Genomic DNA, 22,745 nt, shown 5'->3' on the forward strand with positions numbered 1-22,745 from the left:
GTAAATCCTGTTGTGACCACAAGCAAGGATATTTCAAAGAATGTCAGGGACGGTGCTAGAAGGACAAGGAAGTGGGCCAGAAAGAGCTCAGACTGACCAAGCTGAAACAATCTGGTTCATCAAAAAAAAAAAAAGAGAGATATTAATCTTGGTCAAGTATGAGAAAGGGCATGGGTTCAAAACAATAATCAAGAGAATAATATACAGTGTCCAAAAAGGAAGTTATAATTTAAAAAAAGATAAGTAGTGCATGTGTATTTCTATTTACTTTAACAAGTTGGGGAACTTTATTAAAACACAAATACTCTGCTTCTTCTATTATCTGTGTTTTTGTTTTTGTTTTTCAAATTGAGATGGAGTCTTGCTCTGTTGCCCAGGTTAGAGTGCAGTGGCAAAATCTTGGCTCACTGCAACCTCCGCCTCTCAGGTTCAAACGATTCTCCTGCCTCAGCCTCTTGAGTAGCTGTAATTACAGGCGCCTGCCACCATGCCCACCTAATTTTTGTATTTTTGGTAGAGATGGGGTTTCACCATCTTGGCCAGGCTGATCATAAACTCCTGACCTCAAATAATCTGCCTGCCTCGATCTCTCAAAGTGCTGTCGTGAGCCACCATGTGAGTCACCACTCCTGGCCTCTATCTCTTTATATATGTATATTTTTATACGATACATACTACATGAAAGAATAAAGACCAAGAACTTTGAGTAAGCTAAATAGCCCCAGAAAACGGAAGTGCCCCACGTTAAGGAAGAACCAAGGAGCATAGGTGGTGACAGAAACACCGGGAGAAAGAGGGTCCAGCACTGGTGGTCACATCTGGTAACTAAGTGAAGGCAGGACTAGAAACATGATCTGAGATGATACATAAGCCCAAAAGCCTAAAGATCACTGGGTACAGTCAATCCCTTGTTTCCTAGGGGATGAAATCTCTAGAAAGCCCAGCTAATTAAAAAAAAAAAAAAAAAAAACTTAAAAGGCACTCATAAGCTTTTAAGAATGTGAACGGATCAGGCCAATACATCATTATGACAGGACAATGGATTATACAATGCTGGTCAAGTGAGACTTAGAAAGTAAATTATGGGTGATAGGGAATGGGGGCAGGGGTGGGGGCCAAACTGTAAATAAAAGCGTACCTGAAATCCAGGTACTTAAAAGTAAGTGCAGTCTGATTTTTTTTTTTTTTTTTTAAAAACAAGGAAAGTTTAGCCTGACGCCTGTGGCCAGGGTCTGACTCACCATGGGAGAATAACCCAAAGTTGTGCCATGGTCTGACCCACAAGTGATCCATCACAAACCTAGATCTGTAATCACGGCAGGTTTGAAGGGGTATTCTTTTGTTTCTGGTGCCACTAAGATTACGACGATTCTGGGTTGGTATCAAAATAATATAATAGCCTAGGAAAACTCAAAATTAGCTATAAATACTAAACAAAATGAGTGAAACTTGCAGTATGGGTCTTACAGAATAGTTTTCAGTGTAGTAAATTTCTAATAATGTACCTGGGCATTTCACCTGCTCTTTAAGGCATCTGAGTACTCAAAATATTAGTTTGACTAAATTATTTCAATTCTTTCAAGGAATTCACTTTTATGGCCGTTCAAACAAATAACAGAGGTTTAACGTCATTTATCATAAATCTTTAATAAGGTGGGCACTAAAGAGCATGCCAAAAAAGTGTTCTTACCCATGCATAAAAGGCCTCCAGAGATTTTTAAAAAATTAGTATAGTAACTAGTTAGCAAGGCTATCACTCTGGACTGGTTCCTTTTCCTTGCAGAGGCTTTCAACCATTCCAAAAGAAGACACAAAAGGCAAACACGCCATATGCAGTATGCGCTTTAAGTCCAAAGATATCAAAATAGTTAATAGTTTTCACTTGATGTTGAGATAGTGGGTAGTTTAGCTTTTTCTTTAATATTCTTCTTGAATTTTCCTAACCACAATGAGCATAACTTTTGTTTTTTGGAAAAAAAAAAAGAGAGAAAAAGACATGCATTTCTTTAAAAAAAGAATGATGCCATCACCGCTAAGGTGAGTTTGTCTACATTAGGTGAAGTTTGAGAATTTCCTCCGGTGCTGCTGTGGCAATGTTCATGGAGTCTGGCTTAAGAACGCCAATCTAAACGGAGACAGGGATTGGTGAGTGTAGGACATGAGACTGGGATCCGAAATAAAACGAAAAGGTGAGGGGCAGGCAGGAAAAGGGAAACAGACGCAAACAGGAAACAAAGGCAAGTACCCAAGAGGTCTTAGGGTATTAAGCCCAAATAAAGATGACAGGGAAGAGGAGACAAGTTTGGTCAGGGCTAAAAACTAACTTTGTGCATCAAGTCAGGCCCACAGGCTGGGGCAGGAAGAAGGCAGCGCCTAGCAAGCTTAACTTCCTAGAGGAAACTTCCCTGCTGGCTTCTGAGCTATATAATCAGAATCTCTAACCTGCCTAATTACCAAGTAATAACAACTCTCAAATACAGCAGCAGTGCTGTATTTGCAGCCAGGATGTAAAATCACTTCTAACTGTGCAGCAAGAGTATTTATTAAATCCATTGTATTTATCAGAGGATTGCTCCTCAGCTTCCAAATGTGTGTTGTACAAAAGAACAGAATATCAGCCTCCTTTGAGTGACCGGCTACATTTTAAACCACAGCAGGAACAAGTTTGGTGGAAAAAGCTTCAGATACACTTGGGACTTCCTGACTCCACAGTGATAGGCAGCTATACAATAATTCAGAACAAACAAAAATGAGGACAATGGTTATTTACTAAATAAATATTGCTTTTGAAGATAAAATATCCTCCTTAAGATCAGGTCTGGTGAATGACATGACCCAACAGGAATCCCCTCCAGGATGAGTAAAAGTAATGGAGATGTTTATGATGAGTAACTGAAAAACACAGTCCTGGAAAATATCACATCAATATTTGTATACGATTGGCAATGATAAACAAAAAGTTGTTTTTTCTTTGTTTACTAAGCTATTCAAGCCATTGTTAAAACCATGGCGAATACACATTCGTAAGCCTAAGTGAAGTTCTATATAACTCCTTTAGAAGAACTGTGATATCACAAGTAAGGAACTTGGCATACCATTTGTTTAAACCTGCTTAACATGAATGTCCAAGGTGTCCACTCAGAAAATCAACTGAAACTTACACAAGACAGTGCATAAGCATGTGACAGAACTAGAGATGAGCACTATGACGCACACACATAGCAATGACATTGACCAGTGGTGGCTGGCTCAGCAGGTTACAGACCTAGTACTAACTACAGTGTTAAGTCATCATTCTAAGATCTGAAAAATATTTAATAAAGAATATTGGGCAATACAAGTTGAAAATATTCCTCAACATAAGCACTTTTACACATGCAGCTTTTAGAAAACCTGTGGCATAATTATACTCTAGCTACATATGAGGAGACAGCATAGAAGTAGGTTTGTTTTTATTGTTGTTTTTCTTTCTTTAACCAGTTGTTCTAAGTTGTTAGAATAAAAAAACCATAGCAAAGGCACCTATACTTGGTCTGTATTTCTAGCAACTGTCATCTTCCAAAGCAATCCCATACGTACTGACTGGGGGGTAACGTCAAGTTATATGACATAATCAAATTTCTTCTCTGGAAAGCCAACACCACCATGAATTATTGTAGAAACATTTTCCTTTAGAGAGGAAAAGAGCCAGGAAGAAGTCGACATAAACCTCTAGGCAGAGTACTCTGCCAGGAGAATGACTTCTAGTGATAAAAACACAAGGCAGATGTTCTAAAAGAAATTTCAAATTTAATCAGACATGAAGGCTTCCAAAACCATTATCTGTGTGCACGCAAGACAGCAGCCACAAACTGGATTTTTAGAATAATCTTTGTTACCTTCTAGAAATCACATTTCTCCCAGCCTAAAAAGATAAAATGCAATCTGTGAACCAGCAGAATTTCAGCATTTTTCAAAAATTAAGTTGTCAAACAACTGCTTTAAAATAATGAATGTGTCTTGATTTGACTCATTTATACCAACTATTATGTTTCTTCTTTATCCTTAGGGTACAAATTCTGTTGAAAAGAAGGTCAAAAGAAACCATTCTTACCATTATATTCTCTTAATCCATGATAAGATTTAAATTAAATTATAATTTTAACTGTATTAAACCAATATTATGACTATAAAAGCTGCTCATTTGATATATTTGCATTATATTTGTAAACCAGGTCATAATTCAAGGATATAGTAGTACATTATAATTGGATATCTAAAAGTTTCAACTTCAATTCTCTCTTTATTATACTTAATGGTTTTCATTCATTTTCTGGTTTTCTATTTTGAGTTAGATTTTTAAAAATCAGAAAAACATTTTTCAAGTTTAAGGATTGTTTATATGTGACCATTATTTTAATTTTGTACCAGCAAATCCAAAACAGTGGAATCTAATAAAAAGTTCTTCAAACTATTAAAGTAACTTAAAATCTCTTTTAAAATTGAAATTTTAGTTTTATTTAAATCTACTTCCTAGAATGTTTCTTAGCTGCATTTTTCCCCTACCTCAGTGCGTGAATGCAATATATCATTCTTGGTATGTTTTTCCGATCATAGACATCTGTTGTTTCTGGATAAAATATCTGGAAAACAAAATAAACAATACTTTTATTATATGTTTTGCTTCATTTTAACTCCCCGAAATGATCCTATTTTGATTGTCCTTGCTATCCTACAATTATGTAAATATGGAGGAACCTCTCTGGCACTGCTTCATCCTGCAGTGGAGATAGGCCAATCACTGTATCTGGACCCCTGCCCGACAGCACGCCTCTTAGTGGTCTACAAAGGGATGGTGGGGGCTCCAGCCAGCTACTCCAAGAAGGCTGTGTCCACAGTGCTGGAGGCAGTATTTCCTTTCACAGGGCATGAGCACACGTGGGCTCTGCTTCCTGCAACCTTCAAATTCCTGTGACTTCCCAGAGGTCCCATGGGCCTGAGAAGGGTGTCCTTTTAATAACTACTTTATTTCATTGTTAAAAACCTGGCATATATGTTCTGTACACATGTATACATGCATATATAATACAAACACAATTTTAAAAAGTCTGCTTAAAGTAATACATTTTCACCAAATAAAATCTGGAAAGTATATAAGGTATAAAGGAAAAACACCTATGACCCTACCTCCCAGATTGCCACTGTTAGCAATTTTGTCCCTATTTTTCTTCTGGTCTTTTTTTCTATATGTCTCTGATTTTTTAGGTTTATAGATATGTGTGCATGTGGAAACAAAATTGTACTTAGTGTAAACCTGTTTAAAACACTTAATAGAACACAAGTATTTCCCATCCCTATCATTATTCTGTAAGATTTTTAATAGATCTATATGATTCTTTTATATTTTTGAACCATAGCTTAGCCAGTTCCCCATGGTTGAAGATGGTTTGTTTTGCTTCTAATTTTTTCCCTATTTTAAGCTACTTCAATGACTATTTCTGCATTTTCTTCTTTCTTTTTTTTTTTTTTTTTGACATGGAGTTTTGTTCTCATTGCCCAGGCTGGAGTGCAATGGTGCAATCTCAGCTAACCGCAACCTCTACCTCCTGGTTTCAAGGAATTCTCCTGCCTCAGCCTCCTGAGTAGGTGGGATTACAGGCAGGTGCCACCACGCCCGGCTAATTTTGTATTTTTAGTAGTAGTGATGGGGTTTCTCCATATTGGTCAGGCCAGTCTCAAATTCCTGACCTCAGGTGATCTGCCTGCCTCAGCCTCCCAAAATGCTGGGATTACAGGCGTGAGCCACTGCACCCGGCCTATTTCTGCATTTTCTGAGCATCAGATAATTTTGGATAGTCATCTAAATATGAAATTACTAAACTGAAAGGTCTGAACATCAAGGTTTTCAACACACTTTGACATTCTTTTCCTTTTAAAAACTTTTTATTTTAAGTTTGGGGTGGATATGAAGGTTTGTTACACAGCTAACGTGTGTCACAGGGGTTTATTGTACGTATTATTTCATAGTCTTTTTCTTAAACTTGAAAATAACAGCCTGATAAGAAACAGCTTTCAGGCCAGTTGAAGTGGCTCATGCCTGTAATCCCAGCACTTTGGGAGGCTGAGTGGGGTGGGTCACCTGAGGTCAGGAGTTCAAAACCAGCCTTGCCAACATATAAAACCTCATCTCTACAAAATTAGCCAGGTGTGGTGGTGCATGCCTGTAATCCCAGCTACTTGGGAGGCTGAGACAGGAGAATTGCTTGAACCTGGAAGGTGGAGGTCGTAGTAAGCCAAGCATGCGCCACTGCACTCCAACCTGGGTGACAAGAGCAAACTCCGTCTCAAAACAAACAAACAAACAAACAAATAAACAAACGAATGAATCAACAGAAGAAACAGATTTCAGAGTGAGGCACAAAACTTCTCTGTTTCTAAGTACACACAAAAAATAATTAAACTTGAGGCTTTTAAAATTAAGATAATCATTTAGACATTATTTGCTTTAAGTAAATATTTTATAAAAATGAATTCAAAAACTAAAATCATGTATCATATGGTAGTACTTGATACTCAAGTGCAATTTTCTATTGGTCATTGAGAAGAGCTGAGAAAAGAAAGAAACAAAATTTCTTGAGCTAATCACTAAATACTTACAGAAATGGCAGTAGCCTAGGAAGTTTAAAAAGCCTTTCTAACTTTCTTTGAACACATTTGCTACTGAAGTGCCAATGAGAAGAGGATCACCAAATTCAGAAGAGTATTAGCTGGGTGTAGTGGCGCTTTGGAAGGCACAGGCAGGCGGATCACCTAAGGTTCAGGAGTTCAAGACCAGCCTGACCAACATGGTAAAACTCCATCTCTACCAAAAATTGAAAAAAAAAAAAAAATAGCTGGGCGTGGTGGAGCACGCTTGTAGTCCCAGCTACTTGGGAGACTGAAGCAGGAGAATTACTTGAACTCAGGAGGCAAGATTGCAGTGAGCTGAGATGGCACCACTGCAGTCCAGCCTGGGTGACAGAGTGAGACTCCATCTCAAAAAACAACAAAAGAAAGAGTATTACCAGGTTTAAAGTTCTCTATGTAAGGAGAGAACAACTACAACTGTCTCTTCCCTTTTCTTTAAGCAAAAACCTGTTATATTTCTCCTGGAAAGCCATTATAAATGTCTTCCTTTAGGAAGGAGATGAGATCAATTTATAGTTCACCAGAACGTTTTATTCAGCATTATATTTGCAGCACCTAGCATGATACTGAGCACAGAGTAGGCACTTAATATTGATAAATGAAGGAATGTCAGTTAAATATAATACATCAAAGTCAATTCAGTACACAGTTTCTCGCCCCCTGCAATGCAATGTATCAATGACTTCATAATAAAAACCAATGTTAAAATAGAATCTGCTATATACCACCACTTGTTTGACCCTAAATAAACACAACTTGAAAAGGTTTACGTCAAATCGATCAAATCTAATTATCCAAATTCGATGCTGCCTTACACACAACAATTCTGTTTACATTCTTTTTTTAATTATTCTGTTTGCCACCCATTCTCTAGTTAATACTTGCTAAATCACAATCCAGAAATATGAATTATATATTACAGCTAGTTCCTAGAAGGAAACAGCATCTAACGTTCTGGGCATTTTAGAAGAAGAGAAAATAGTTTGATTAAAAATGGCAGAACAAAATTTATATATTGATCATTTCAAGATAAAATGAGATTGAGCTAAAACAGATATGGGCACAATTATATTAAAAATAGGCATTCATAAATTACATTTAAGGAATCTTCTGTTTCTGTGGTGGTGGATGTTTTTCATTGCAAACCTGGCACAACACAGGTCTTCATAACTCAGTAGCTTATCCTCTTGACCTCCAGCGAGACCTCTCCTAAATAATTTTTAAGAAATAGCTGTATAGGCCAGGTATGGAGGCTCATGCCTGTAATCCCAATACTTTGGGAGGCCGAGGCAGGCAGATCACCTGAAGTCAGGAGTTTGAGACCAGCTTGGCCAACATGGAAAAAACCCGTCTCTAACAAAAATACAAAAAATAGCCAGGTGTGGTGGTGCACACCTGTAAACCCACCTACTTGGGAGGCTGAGGCAGGAGAATCACTTGAACCTGAGAGGTGGAGGTTGCAGTAAGCTGAGACTGTGCCACCGCACTCCAGCATGGGTGGCAGAGTGAGACTCTACCTCAAAAAAAAAAAAAAAAAAAAGCTATATATGCTAAGCAACACATAGGAGCAAGCTATTGACCCTAATGGGTCTCAAGGACCACATGCAGAGCAAAAAGAATGTGACTCAAAGGTTACCTGCTATATGATTACATTTATATACTGTGCTTAAAATGCCAAAACTACAGAGATGGAGAACATATTAGTGGTTGCCAGGGAACAGGGCTGGGGAGGGATGCAATCAGAAGGACCACTCTTTTGTATGCCTGTGTCTTGACTGTGGTAGTAGTTACACAAATCTATTAATGGGATAAAACTGCATAGAATCATGCATACATGCACACACATGCATATCCATACAAATGCATGTGAAATGGTGAAAACAGAAGAAAGTCTGTAGTCTCATTTACATTAATATACTGATGTCAATTTAATATGTACTGCAGTTAGATGTCACCACTAGGGGAAAGCTGAATGAAGGATACACATAGAAAGACTATTTTTACAGCTTCCTGTGATTCTATAATTATTTCAAAATAACAAGTTTAAAAAATAGTTCTACAATTTTTGTCAAATGCAATTATTTCCTCATTTCCTCCACTTGCCTAATTCTCTCACAGACTTTAGGATGCCTGCTCTTTGAATTTAACAAGCACTGAATGTTTGCTGAGTAAATTATATTTAGGAGGTCTATTTTCAGAGTAAGAGCTATAACCCCCTAGCCTTTACAAGTGATATTATGTGTTATAATAATAATTTATAGGCCAAATGTGGTAGCTCATCCCTATAATCCCAGCGTTTTTGGGATGTCATGGAAGACAGATCGCTTGAGCTCAGGAGTCTGAGACCAGCCTGGCCGACATGGCAAAACTCTGTTTCTACAAAAATAAATACAAAGATTAGCTCGGCATGGTGGCAGCTACTTGTCTGTGGTCCCAATTACTCAGGAGGCTGAGGTGGGAGAATCACTTAACATGGGAGGTGGAAGTGGTAGTGAGCTGAGATCCAGCCACTGCACTCCAGACTGGGTGACAGAGCAAGACTCTGTCTTGAAACAAAATTTTGTAAACAATAATTTACAAAAAATAAATTTACAATAACTTATAGTAATAAAATAGATAATGATACAATGAGGTTTGTTTTATTTTAAATAGAGACAGGGTCTTGTCATGTTGCCCAGGTTGGTCTCAAACTCCTGGCCTCAAGTGATTCTCTCACCTTAGCCTCCCAAAGTATGCTAGGATTACAGGCATAAGTCACCACACCTGGCTGAGACTTAGAATCTTTATGTGCAAATAGCAACACAAGAAAGGGAGTTGGCTGTTTTAGACAGATCAACTACCTACCAGCTATAGCTTGTTCTGCCTTTATTTTGTACACACTTTTACTTGGCTGCTCTCAATCTGTGCACACCCCTCAGTCTGAGTTCTTGCCATATGTTACTTAGGATAGGTCTTTCTATACTTTTTAGTACTCACATTTCTCATTTCTACATTTAACATAACCCAGTCTCCAAAGTCATTGCTTATAAAGAGCTGTTTGTGCACTACCCCTTCGCCCTTCCAGTTCAGGTTCCAGTGTGTGAAGGCTTACCTTGGGTAGACCGATAGACTCCATTGCTCTTAACCACTGGACGGTATTATCTGTGTGTCGAAAATGAAGGCCGGACTTCTAATATGAGGATAGGAGGGAAAAAAGGAGAGAAGGAACCACACAAAAAGTGAGTCATTTTTAGTAACTTTTTACATGTACAGGATGCTTTTCAATTGTACTTCTTTTGGAACAGAGTTATTAATGTTCACACAAGCAGAGACATGCTAAAGGAGACTAGACTGTATCTTGGCAACATCCCAACCATCTGTCATGAATCATGAATTTCCATAATTCATACATTTGAGGTAAATTCTGAACTAGAATCTCCAAGACCATTTAATGTCTAGCAATGCTGAAGGATGTTTTATGAGACACATGTACACAGGCATGGATGTGTAGACACATACACACACATGCATTTCGTCTAGATTTTGGCAACCATGGCTGAGAGGCCTAGCAACTTCAGAAAAAAGCAGGAGTTTTAGAAGATTACATTTTTTTTTGTTGTTTTAATCATGAACGTAATATTTCTGCAGAAAACCTGGAATAAATGTAGCCAAAATACAAACATGAAAACAAAAACAAAAACAAAAACATTCTATAATTCAGAGCTAATTTTATTATTGATTCTTCTACTTTAACTCTGATCTTAGCCTTGTATAAGAAGCAAACCTTCACCAGAAATATTTAACAATATCTTTTTCTGTCCCTACAATAAAAATAGTTTTTGTATATCTTCCATTTCTTTTTTAGTCATTATCAGAAGGTCATTTCTTCTGCACAGTCTGTAAGCTGTAAGTATAGCATTCTTGCCTGTATCACATAAAAATTTATCAGGAATGAACCATTAAGAAATTCAAAATGATCCTGTGATTTTCACTTATTAAATGCATAGCACAATGTTATCTGTTCATTGTAATTTTAAACAAATGTACAAAACAATAACTATAGCAAGTTTCACCATATAAGTAACATTCAGTAGTAATCACATTTCAGAAAGTTTGGCTCTTCCCACCTTCTGTTACCTTCTACATCTAGAAGTTTGTTATATAAAAAGTATTTTCATGGCTTTTAGAAATTATAAATTATAAGCAAATTAACATTTGACAAATGTTTTTGCCTTTTTAATGATAGCCACTATTCGTGATTGAACCATGTGTTCTAATCGCTTTACGTAAATTATCCCTAATTTTCAAAATAGCCTGAAAGGTAATTATCATTCCTATTTTTTTCCAGTGTTCAGTGTTCATAACAGCTTTATTTTAATAGACCAGAACTGTGAATAACGGAAATGTCCTTTAGCGGGTAAATAAGATCAAACTCTGGTGCATTCATACAATGAAAGAAATTTCTTTCTTTTTTTTTTTTTTTTAAGACAAGAGTCTTGCTCTGCCCCCCAGGCTGGAGTGCAGTGGTGCTATCTTGGCTCACTGCAACCTCCGTCTCCTGGGTTCAAGCAATTCTCCTGCCTCAGCCTCCTGAGTAGCTTGGACTATAGGCATGCGCCACCATGAATTATTTTTTTCTAATTTTTTTTTTTTTTTGTATTTTTAGAAGAGACAGGGTTTCACCATGCTGGCCAGACTGGTCTCAAACTCCTGACCTTGTGATCCGCCTGCCTTAGCCTCCCAAAGAGCTGGGATTACAGGCGTGAGCCACCTCACCCAGCCATAAATACCTATTTTTTAATGATGTGGAAAGATAGGTCAAAAAGATGAAGTGATTTCCCTAAAGTCAAGTAGCTGTGAAGTGGCTGAACTGGGATTCAAGACTACGTCTCTCTGGATCTGAAAACCTTCCCTATGCTATCACTCTCCCAGAGAAGAATGCAGGACCTAGATTGTTTGATTATTCTTTGGAAGGCAAAAATTAACTAGTTATGAAATAGGTAGAGGAAGGGAAAGTTGAAGGAAGGGAAGGAGGGAAAGGAATAAAGAGAGCCCAGAGAGTTGACAGGTCAGGTCATACTGTTTGAGTGTTACTCAGCAAAAATTTGCTTAATACAAATAATCTTCAGACATGGCCACTTTGTGACCATGGAGGAACAAGACAGAAACAATCCACAATCAAGTCTGAACCAAGACAGAGATGAGAACCCTCTGTGCCACAAAATAAGGTCCCCCTCTTCCAACTAATATGAGCTACTCTGCTTTCTTTACTGATGACAATCTAAGTGCCTATTCAATCTTCCCACCTCCCGGATAAAAATTACCAAGACACCAAATTGATCCTACCTCCTGACAACACCCAAAAGAAAATAGGTTCTTGCTTCCCTAAATTCCTACTAGAATCACCCAGCACAAGCCCAAATCTACTCACTTCTCTTCCCTGTGGCAATACGGGTATGAATTTTTCTTGCCCAATGAGTTAAATCGATCTAATCTTGTTTGACCACGATGGGTTTCTGGTGTCCAAAAGTGGTGGGCTCCAACAATCCCAAATCATGTAACAAAGACTCCCACGTATTTAGTGGGTTTTTAAAGTGAAGTAATCTCAGGAAAGATACAAATCTCTCCGAACCTTGGTTCCTGAGTCACAAAATGCTTCTCTGAGTTGCAGAGATTAAACTGAGAATATATGGAAGGTGTTTAGTTGCAAAGTACACCTAAGAATGCAGTAACTATTAGCTATAATAATTATTATACTACAAGATTAGGCTTGGAACTTTCATTTACCTTTAAAGTTAGAAAAAAGTTCAGTGCTTCACGTTAAGAGGCACTGAAGAAAAGGGTGGTTATCTTGCTTATCTTTCTGCAACAAATGAAATGACAAGATTTCAAATTCTTCATCCTTTTAAACTACCTGTGAATGTTGACTTCAGAACCCTATGATTCATGTTTGCATATTTAAAGAGCACACTTTGGCAACTGACTTGCAGCAATAACATTACCAATCTACTGAGTGTGCTTCAGTTGGAATAAAAACGGTCTTCTAAATAGGCTTGAAATAATATCAGTCCATTATAATCATTTTTAACTAGTGTTTTCTTCCTGCTCCAGCCCTGTATATTACTATTAGATGAGGTGACAGGTCTACATTAAGATTTAGCCAAGGGTTGCTGTTGTCCATACTCCTAATTTCTTTCAGGTATTGGACCAGGAAGCATTCCACTGCTGAGCTATTACACCAGCAAACATGGTTCATCTAGTGTAAATTGCATAGATAAGGAATTACGTGGTCCTTACTGGATGCTAACATCCTGTGTATTGGAATCAGAACATTTTAAAACCATGAGGCAGTTTAGAAACCAGTAACATTATTCAAATTAGAAACCAGTAACATTATTCAAATTTGCTTATTTTACAGATGGGAAAACTGAGGGCACAAGTAAGACAATTGAGTTGACCTAACTTGTTAGGCTCAAGGTTAAGACTCCCTTGCAGAACCCCTTACTTCAAGTCCAAATATTATGTTCATTTTACTGCTCAAGTGCCTTAGAACAAACACTCCCTCCAATATTCACCAGATGCTCTTGTCTATCAGGCACCGTGCCAGGTGCCTTGCACGGATCATTCTGCACCTCGCTATATCTCTACAAAGGCAGATACTGTTGTTATTTGGTTGAGGATCCCTTATCTGAAACGTTTGGCATCAGAAGTGTTTCAAGCTTCTGATTTTTACAAATTCTGGAATATTTGCATCAGACCTACTCACTGAGCATCCCTAATCCAAAAATCCGAAATCCATAATGCTCCAAGGAGCATATCCTTTGAGTGTCTCATCAGTATTAAAAAAATTTTGAATTTCGCAGCACCTAGGATTTTTGATTAAGGATACTCAATCTGTATTCCCACTTCACAGGTGAGGAAACTGAGGCTCAGAGAGCTAAACTCAATGGTGAAGCTAGACTCTGAAGTATTTTGATTCTACAGTATTTTGATTCCATCCTCAGAGTAAACTCTTCCTCAGAGAAGCCCATTTCCTGGTTGTTGCTATTTACCCATAACACTGCCTTTTGTGTCTTCCTTTAGATACTTACAATTCACAGCTATAAATTCACTTAGTCTGCCTCCCTGCCACCACGAAACCAGGCCCATGTCTGCTTGGCTCACTATCCTGCCATTAGTGCCTAAAACAGTGCCTGGCATGCGATGGGTCTTGATAAGTGTTGTATGGATGAATGAATTCCACCCTATATGTATTTCTGTAGTGGTGCGCCTTTATCTTCCTTCTCTACAACTGTATTGCGATTTGTGATATTAATGTTTATTCACCTATAAAGAGCAGTGGTTCTTAACTCAAATCTTAGCAGCACAGAAGTAAAGAATCACCTGCAGATGATTTATTAAGAGTACTGCTTCCTGGGTCAAGAGATTCTGCCTGACTTAGTAGTATGGGGTGGGACCCAATAATCCAATTTTTACATACTCCCATTAGGTGGTTCAGCAGGAGGCTTGCGCACCATTCTTAGAGGAAGGGTGTCACACTCAGTGTATTGAGTACGTACTGAATAAAGCACAGAAGACAAGAAAAGGAATGGAATCCTTTATCCAACAGCTATTCCCCAAGCACCTACTATGGATCAGACCCTGCACCATTGCCTGGGGATGGGGCATAGAGGCACACATGGTGCCTGCCTCCTTTACAATATACTTCGGCATGTGCAAGAGGGACTGTGTCAGGAGCTGCAGTGCACATGGCGTGGGCATGTAACTCAGACCCGGTGTGGAGGGCGGAGGTGGCCGTGGAAAAAATACTCATAACTGGAAAGTTGAACTCTACTCCTCAGGACATCTTTCCAACCCGAAATTAATGAGGAACCAGGGTTGTACGTAAGCTGGCAGACAAAGACAATGGGGTCGCACAAAAGCTCCTGTCTACCTAACTGATGCTCATCGAAGCTGCTGGTGCCAAGGCCAACATATTTTATGGCTGCAGTCTAGGCAGACCCTGCAGCGAGACCCTGAGTTCACTGAATTCATGGTTTCCAGATGGCACGAGGGGCTAGGGCTGGGTTAGTCAGCGTTCCCTTGTGCTCCAACATCTTTGCCTTAGCCCTGTGATTTAGCTCTCCTTGCAAAGGGCTATGTGACATGCTTCAGTCCTGAACAACACAATATCAGGAAGTTGAGTTACCTGTTTGCTAATATTTGTCTCCTTTCATCTTTTGTATGAGAAATGAAAAGGCCCTAAAATAAAATTTTATAATTATATGGCAAATCACTGAAAGTTTCCATCAGGAACACTAGGTACTTTCAGGGATCTAATAAAGAAAAAAAACAAACCTCTTTTCTGCAGTGGAGAAAGGACCCTCCCCCCACCACCCGCCACCTGGGGTCCTTCCCGTTTGTCTTATGTTTTTTCTTTTAGCTCAGCAAAGAGGGGTTCCCACACCACAGTGGGCCACGGCCTCCCTCCTGCCATGACTCCCTCCTTGCTGCCCGTCTTCCAGCATCACCTCTGTGCTACCTTGCCTTCCAGGGATCTGATGGGGGAAAGGGTGGCATCCCTCTTGTGATGTTTCACTTAGGGATGTCATCACTTGCCTAACCCCCCAAGTATTTTATTCCATAACCGGAAATTGCAAATATTATTTCCCTTGTTCCCATTCCAAAGAGAGGTTGCTATTCATTTAAATAATAGGATCTCTGATTCCAGGAGAAGAAGGTACCTGTTTAAGTTGTGGCGAGGCAACTGCCTTGAGGGCCAAGAGCTGATCTGGAGGGACGCTCCTATATTCAAGGTATACAATGTTCCAGGAAGTGAAAAGAACTAGCCCACACACTGCTCTTAGGCTCACTTCCATGAAGGCTGTCTTCCTAGCGTGATTCTCACAGTCCATGAAAGCCAAAAGAAAACCTGTAATTCCCTTTCAGTTGAGCTGGAGCCTACCCCAAACTCTATCATCAAATCTATATAAGTGTTGGTACTGACAGACCTAGATCTTGATTATAGCCAGAATAAAAGCAATGAAAAGAAGACAAGCTGTAGTCTACAATGTGGACAAATATTTATTTTGTGGAGAGATGATACAGATGGTCTTTTTCTGGGCTTCTCTGAATTTCTAAAAATATTTCTCAAAAAAATTTTCTGAACTTTAATTTTAGCTGGCTAAGTTATTGTTTTATTAAAGTCCTGTGGAAGGTTGACATGAGCTGGAACTCTGGAGTGAAACTTCATGAACTCAAATTTACTTTAATAAATGTGAACATTTTTATTTATAACATTATTCAAGGCAAAAACTTTTGTTTGGTTACCTTTTTGACTAGGCTAGAAAAACAGACTCAAAATAAATTTGACAAGTGATCTTGTCTACTGTTAGCCTTAAAGATAATTCAAACATTCTGTCCGTGTTTAATATACACATTTAAAGAATATATTTTGCTTAAAGAACTGAAGGGTACTATGAATCATGCAATAAATGGGAAATCACTCCTTTTCCAACTTACTCAACACATTCCCTGCAGCTGTAAGAGAAATAACTGTTCAGAATACTTGAAAATCTGCAGATAAAAAATATTGATATAGAGAACTAAATGCATTAAAAAAAAAAAAAAGATAAAGTTTCAAAGAAGCTTTAGAAACCTTGACCTGCAGCAGACAATAGGTCACATATTGCAGCGTAGAACACTTGACATTTAAACATTCTGTTCTGAAGATGCATCACTAATGGAGAAGCCTTTTAGTTTGGTGTTTGCTTTTTCCTTTTCCTTTTGAATATAAAACTTCAAATGTAAAAAAACTACACTGAATAGCATAATGAACTCCTGTGTACCCATCATTCAAAAAAGTTATGAACTCACAGCCAGCTTTTTATCATCTACCTTTCCTTCAATTATTTTGAAACAAATCCTAGATGTATCATTTTATCTGTAAATACTTTGATATGTATCTCTAAAAGATTGGAATTTTTATTATTATAAAATTGGTGTTTTTTTTTGTTTTCTTCTCCCTGCTTCTTCTAAATTTAAATAACAGTGCAGTTTTTATTGTTGATCTTACTTCTTCTTCTTCCTATTATTATTATTTTAGAGACAGGTTCTCACTCTGTTATCCAGGCTGGAGGGCAGTGATATGATCACAGCACACTGCAGCCTTAAACTCCTGGGCTCAAGCAGTCCTCCTACCTTGATCTCACAAAGTGTTGGGATTATGGGCAAGAGCTACCACACCCAGCTGTTATGATGTTTCTAAAAGGGTTAAAATAGCTTTTTATTTTCTGATGCTTCCCAAATTAGCCCTGAAACAGTTCTTAAAACTAGTTGTACACAAAGTGGTCAGTCATATTTTGTTTTAAACATCAAATGGAAAAGAATTATTGGCTAATCATTCAACCTTCCTACTTTTTTATGACATTGGCCCCAACTCTCTAGGGCCACAAGTTTGGGTATCCAAGATAGGAGTAATAACTGTGTCAGTGGTGAAAAATGGAGTGGCAGTGTGCTCCCACTTTTACCTCTATTGGCACTAATAAAGTCAAATATGACTTCCATGAAGTCATTCACAGAAGTGGGGCAAGGCATTAGCAAGCTGTACAAATCAGAGGTCTCTCAACTTCAGATAGAAATAGAAACACTTCGCTTTGTAAAACTGCTGCTGCCTCAGGAATGATATTAACAGGCTCCAAAGACATCCCCCACTCCCCAAAATCTTTACAGAAACACTAAGAGTAAAAGAAGGGAGAGGACATGAAATACCAAACTTTCACTTTTAGCTGGAAGCCAAAAGCAATTAGATCTTGGTTACCTTATAACGTGTTTGTTCCACATCATAGATCTTTTTCTCTGATACCATTTTTGGGGCAAAGAACTTGGCTAATTTTGCAAGGTAAACTCCATTCCGGAGTCCTTCTTCCAGTTCAGTGGTTGGTGGCAATTCTTCAACTAAGCAAACTTCCATCCACCTAAAGGATTAAAAAAATATTAAAATGACTCCAGTTGGGTAACTTTCTGAAAACGAAGGCATGCAGTATTTCGCTGTGTGTGTTGGAGACAAAGCAGGATCTGAAACAAGACTTTTTATTTATTTATTTACTTATTTATTTATTTTTATTGCATTTTAGGTTTTGGGGTACATGTGAAGAACATGCAAGATTGTTGCATAGGTGCACACATGGCAATGTGATTTGCTGCCTTCCTCCCCTTCACCTATATCTGGCATTTCTCCCCATGCTGTCTCTCCCCACCTCCCCACCTCCCATCCCTCCCCCATTTCCCCCCAACAGACACCAGTGTGTAGCGCTCCCCTCCCTGTGTCCATGTGTTCTCATTGTTCAACACCCGCCTATGAGTGAGAACATGTGGTGTTTGATTTTCTGCTCTTGTGTCAGTTTGCTGAGAATGATGGTTTCCAGGTTCATCCATGTCCCTACAAAGGAGACATCTTTAGGTGTCACTGGTGGGAAGAGAAGACTTTCTGGGTAGAATGAGGATTTTGAATATGAGACGAACAGGGGGAATGAAAGCCCAGAGGCAGTGAACTCACTCTCATGCCGGAGCTTATCAACTGCACCTTTATCTGAGGCTCTGCTAAGTCTCCTCTGTGCCAAAGGAGAAAAAGGCCAAACCATTTTGTATGGGTGAAAGTAGTCCTGCTGACATTAAAGAAAAAATAACTCCAAGTTTATGAGCCATTGGCAGAGGCAATTCTTACAGGGGCTGTGCCTCAAGGAGTGCATAGTCCAAAGTACTATAAAATCTGCAGTTACCTCAGTCCAGGAATGACTACCAGGAAAGGTAGGAAGGCATGGAAAAGAGGCACTGGAATTCAGAAATAGACAAAGTTTCTTTAAATAATACACACTTCTTGTTCTAACACCAGGAACTTATTACAACACACTTATCTTTTTTAGGAAGATACAGTACCTAATGGGTTCTGAAAAAAATATTTTAGACAAAGATCAGATTAAACCTAAGATGTTGTGCCAGTATTGTAGAAAAGAGAACACCAAGGTCAATTACTGGCTCAAGGACTTAAACTGGGAGAGGAGACAGGCCAGTGCACATTTCACAATGGTGTGCTGAGGATCTGCCAGAGTTATGAGAATACTCCTTTCTCGAGTAACTACTACCTACTAGAAGACCCAAGAGGCTTGTGTGCAGCTCTCAGCAGGGAGCCCCCGGCCTCCCTGTCACCCAGCTACTGATCTACAAATCAAACTATCAGCATGAGCACCATATCTATACAGACAGTCTACCTAGAGGATCATTAACACAATAGCCACTGATCCTGCCAACACCTGGAACACAGCAGAGCACCATGCTGCAATATTAACAACTGATCCTGACCCAAGCCGCCAACACTATAATGTGTCTGAACCGCCTGTAGCTCTGAATAACAACTTTATAAGTTCAAGACGCCCCTAATAAGTGGTTATGACAGATCACTTATTAGGCACTATAAGACTGGAATCTAGTAGTACCCCCTTATCCAAGGTTTCACTTTCTGCAGTTTTAGTTACCTGAGGTCAACTAGTCTGAAAATATTAAATATAAGTTCCAGGAATATACAACTCATAAGTTTTAAAGTGCATGCCATGTCGAGTAATATGATGAAATCTCATGCTGTCCCGCTCCCATCCCTTCCTCATCGCAAGATGGGTAAGCGCGGCACAAGGTATTGTGAGACAGAGAGAGTCCACATTCACAGAAATTTTATCATGGTATATTGGTTTAATTGTTCTGTTTTATTATCGTTACTATTGTTAATCTCTTTCTGTGCCTAGTTTATAAACTGAACCTTCACATAGGTATGTATCTATATGAAAAAACAGTATATTCAGGGTTTGGTGCTATCTTCAGTTTCAGGCGTTCACTGAGAGTCTTCAAACACGGATGGGAGGGTAATAGTGTATATGAGAAAAATATAAACATAAGCCTTGTCTTCAAAGAGCATTAAATATAATTGAGAAGGCAACACAATTACAAGGAAAAGCCAGACAACCATATGAGAGGCTATGATGTGCAATGCTGGTAGCATATAATCAGAAAATGTCTGGGAATAAAGGGGAATCACTGGGCGATCACTGCAGCAATCGAGAAACACATTAAAAAGGAGGTAGAACCTGGACTTGGCCTTGAAGAACGGACTACAGTAAGTCCTCACCTTCTTGGAAACTATGAATTTAAGCAAAATAATGTGTAACAAAATCAATTTTACCATAGGCTAATTTCTATAAACAAGTTACACTGGGCACTATGGCTCATGCCTGTAATTCCAGAACTTTGGGAGGGTGAGGTGGGAGGACAGCTTCAGGCCAGGAGTTTGAATCAGCCTAGGCAGCAGTGAGATCCTGGTTCTCTTGTTTTTTTTTTTTTTTGTTTGTTTGTTTGTTTTTGAGACAGAGTCTTGCTCTGTCACCAGGCTTGGGCCAGGCTGGAGTGCAGTGGTGCAGTCTCGGCTCACTGCAACCTCCGCCTCCCAGGTTCAAGCAATTCTGTTGCCTTAGCTTCCCAAGTAGCTGGGACTACAGGTGCACACCACCATGCCCAGCTAATTTTTGCATTTTATTTTTAGTAGAGACAGGGTTTCACCATGTTGGCTAGGATGGTCTTGATCTCTTGACTGCGTGCTCCACCTGCCTTGGCCCCCCAAAGTGTGGGGATTACAGGCATGAGCCACCGTGCCCGGCCAGACCCTGGCTCTCTTAAAAAAAAAGTGAGCTGGGAATGGTGGGGTGCAACTGTGGTCCCAGTTACTCTGGGGGTAGGGTGGGAGGACTGCTTGAGTTTGAGGCTGCAATAAGCTGTCATCAGGCCACAGCATTCCAGCCCAGGCAACAGTGCAAGACCCTGCCTCTAAAAAGAATTAAGTTCCTATTGCCTATTTCTGGTCACAAAAATACCACCAAACTTCTAAATGAAGACCAAAACTCTTCTATGTTAAACACTGAAACAAATGTGAGCTATACATACAATTAAGAAAGATTAACATAAACTTTTGGTATAATGAAGGAGCTCAGAAAAAAAAAAAGTAAGATAATTCTTCCCTCTCTTATTCCAGTTCAGGGACTTGGGTGGCGAGAGCCTATCCCAGCAGCTTGTGGGTGGGGGGCACCAACCCTGGACAGGATGCATTGCCACTGGAAGACACGCTCACACCCCCGCCACACTCACTCAGGTGGGCCAATGAGGCACATCAGTTAACCTAACATGTGCGTCTTTGGGGTGTGGAAGACAACAGGAGTGCCCAGAGAAAACCCACACAGACCTGGGGAGACCACAGGAACTCCACAGTGGTCTCTTCTTCCTTACCAACATTATGAGGAGACAACATCCAGTGAAATTATGTGATTGGAGGACCTGCTGTAGCTGGAGAAGCAGGGAGAGAACCGGAAGCTGGGGAGAACAAAAACTAAAGGCATAAAAGAAACATGGCTGACTCATGAAGAAAGCCCAGAGAAGACAGTGGGCTTTGGGGCTCACAGGAATACAGCCATGAAGCTGGGCCTTCCCGGTGATGCCAGGCTCTGGAGGGTCTAGCACATGAGGACAAGCGTTGATAGTCATAACCACGAGAAGCAGGGAGCTCCTGGCAGCCTGGCAGAAAAGGAGTGAGGTGCTGACAGTGGTAATCAGAGAGAATTGAGCTGGTATAATGGATGTCTCAGAGACCGAGTCCTCTCTCAGACCTTTCCCATTGTGAGGTGTTGAGCGACAAGATCAGCCAGGAAGAAACGGGAAGGAAGACAACCAAGAGACATTTCCAGGAAACAGTAAGAGGACCTGGTGACAGCTCAGAAAAGGGAGTCAAAAAACAGACAAAGATGATCAGCCAGGGAGAGGCACTGAGGCGAAGGGAGGGTTCTGCACTGGACTCAGCCACATGGTGGTGGTGTGACTGCAAGCAAATCCCCTCACTTCTCCAAGCCACAGTTTCTCTCCTCCGCTAAAGGAGGGGTGTTGTTAATTAGAAGAAGTTGGTGATAAAGTCCTTGCCAGCTCTAACATTCTATAGGGCTGTGAAACAGGAAGAACAAGGAACAGGTAGGATGCGATGTTGATTAACTTCCTTTTCACATATCATGCATATCATTCACATATCATTTGAGCCTCACATCAAATAAACTGAAGTAAGAATACCATGGATTTGCTAAATTTTGAAAAGAAGAAATCAATAATAATGCTGCCTTAAAAAACTGCGGCCAAGTTAAGAGCCGCTGCTCTAGACCAAGTTTCTAAGCTAAATAAACTAATTTGAGTACTAGGTGATTTCACAATAAAACATATCTGTTTACAAATAATTACATTTTCAAATAATTATCTTGAGAAAATGCAAGAAATTGTTTCTTACACAAAAATATATGAATGCTTTCTAACAACCTGGTAGTTGGGGTATATGTGTGAGGGGCAGGGTTGGGGGTAAACAGACAATTGGTAGCAAGAGTAGAGGAGATAAGTTGATGACTGGGAGCAAAGGGCAGGATGCAAAAATAAAAACTCTGAAGTATGATTATTTCAGAGTTGAGCTTGTTTCTAAAAACAGCTAAGCACAGTTATTTTTGTCTATATTAAAATATACGTGCAGTTGGATTAAAACACTGATACCAGACTGGGGATGGTGTCTCATGCCTATAATCCCAGCACTTTGGGAGGCCAAAGTGGGCAGATCACTTGAGGTCAGGAGTTCGAGACCAGCCTGGCCAACGTGGCGAAAACCCATCTCTACTAAAGACAAAAATTAGTCAGGCATGGTAATGGGTGCCTGCAGTCCCAGCTACTTGGGAGGCTGAGGCAGAAGAATTGCTTGAACCCAGGAGGCAGAGGTTGCAGTGAGCCGAGATTGCATCACTGCACTCCAGCCTGGGCAACAGAGTGAGACTCTGTCCCCCCAAAAATCAAAAACAAACAAACAAACACAAACAAAATTAAAACAAAAAACAAAAAAACCAACGAAAAACACTGATAGCAAAAACTTAGCTACCCTATTTAAAATATAGGCCATGATTAATTAATTCTTATAACACTAGGAACTGCTCAAAGGCAAAGGCGATTTCTTCTTTCTTTTTATAATTCCTTTGTGACTAGAAACCTGTTTACGCAAAGCAAGT

The 22,745-nt window shown here is 39.5% G+C and overlaps 1 protein-coding gene across 1 annotated transcript in view; it reads right to left on the reverse strand.

Annotated features, from left to right (window-relative positions):
* Window positions 1-22,745, reverse strand: part of IQGAP2 (IQ motif containing GTPase activating protein 2) — a 310,698-nt gene that overhangs the window by 136,113 nt on the left and 151,840 nt on the right. Inside the window, exons 3-5 of the mRNA XM_039477508.2 lie at window positions 17,444-17,600; window positions 9,758-9,835; window positions 4,546-4,622 (exon numbers count right to left, since the gene is read on the reverse strand). Coding sequence (XP_039333442.2) covers window positions 4,546-4,622; window positions 9,758-9,835; window positions 17,444-17,600 — 312 coding nt within the window. The remainder of the gene's footprint in view (window positions 1-4,545; window positions 4,623-9,757; window positions 9,836-17,443; window positions 17,601-22,745) is intronic.

This window comes from Saimiri boliviensis, chromosome 1, assembly GCF_048565385.1.
Source record: "Saimiri boliviensis isolate mSaiBol1 chromosome 1, mSaiBol1.pri, whole genome shotgun sequence".
Taxonomy (NCBI): domain Eukaryota; kingdom Metazoa; phylum Chordata; class Mammalia; order Primates; family Cebidae; genus Saimiri; species Saimiri boliviensis.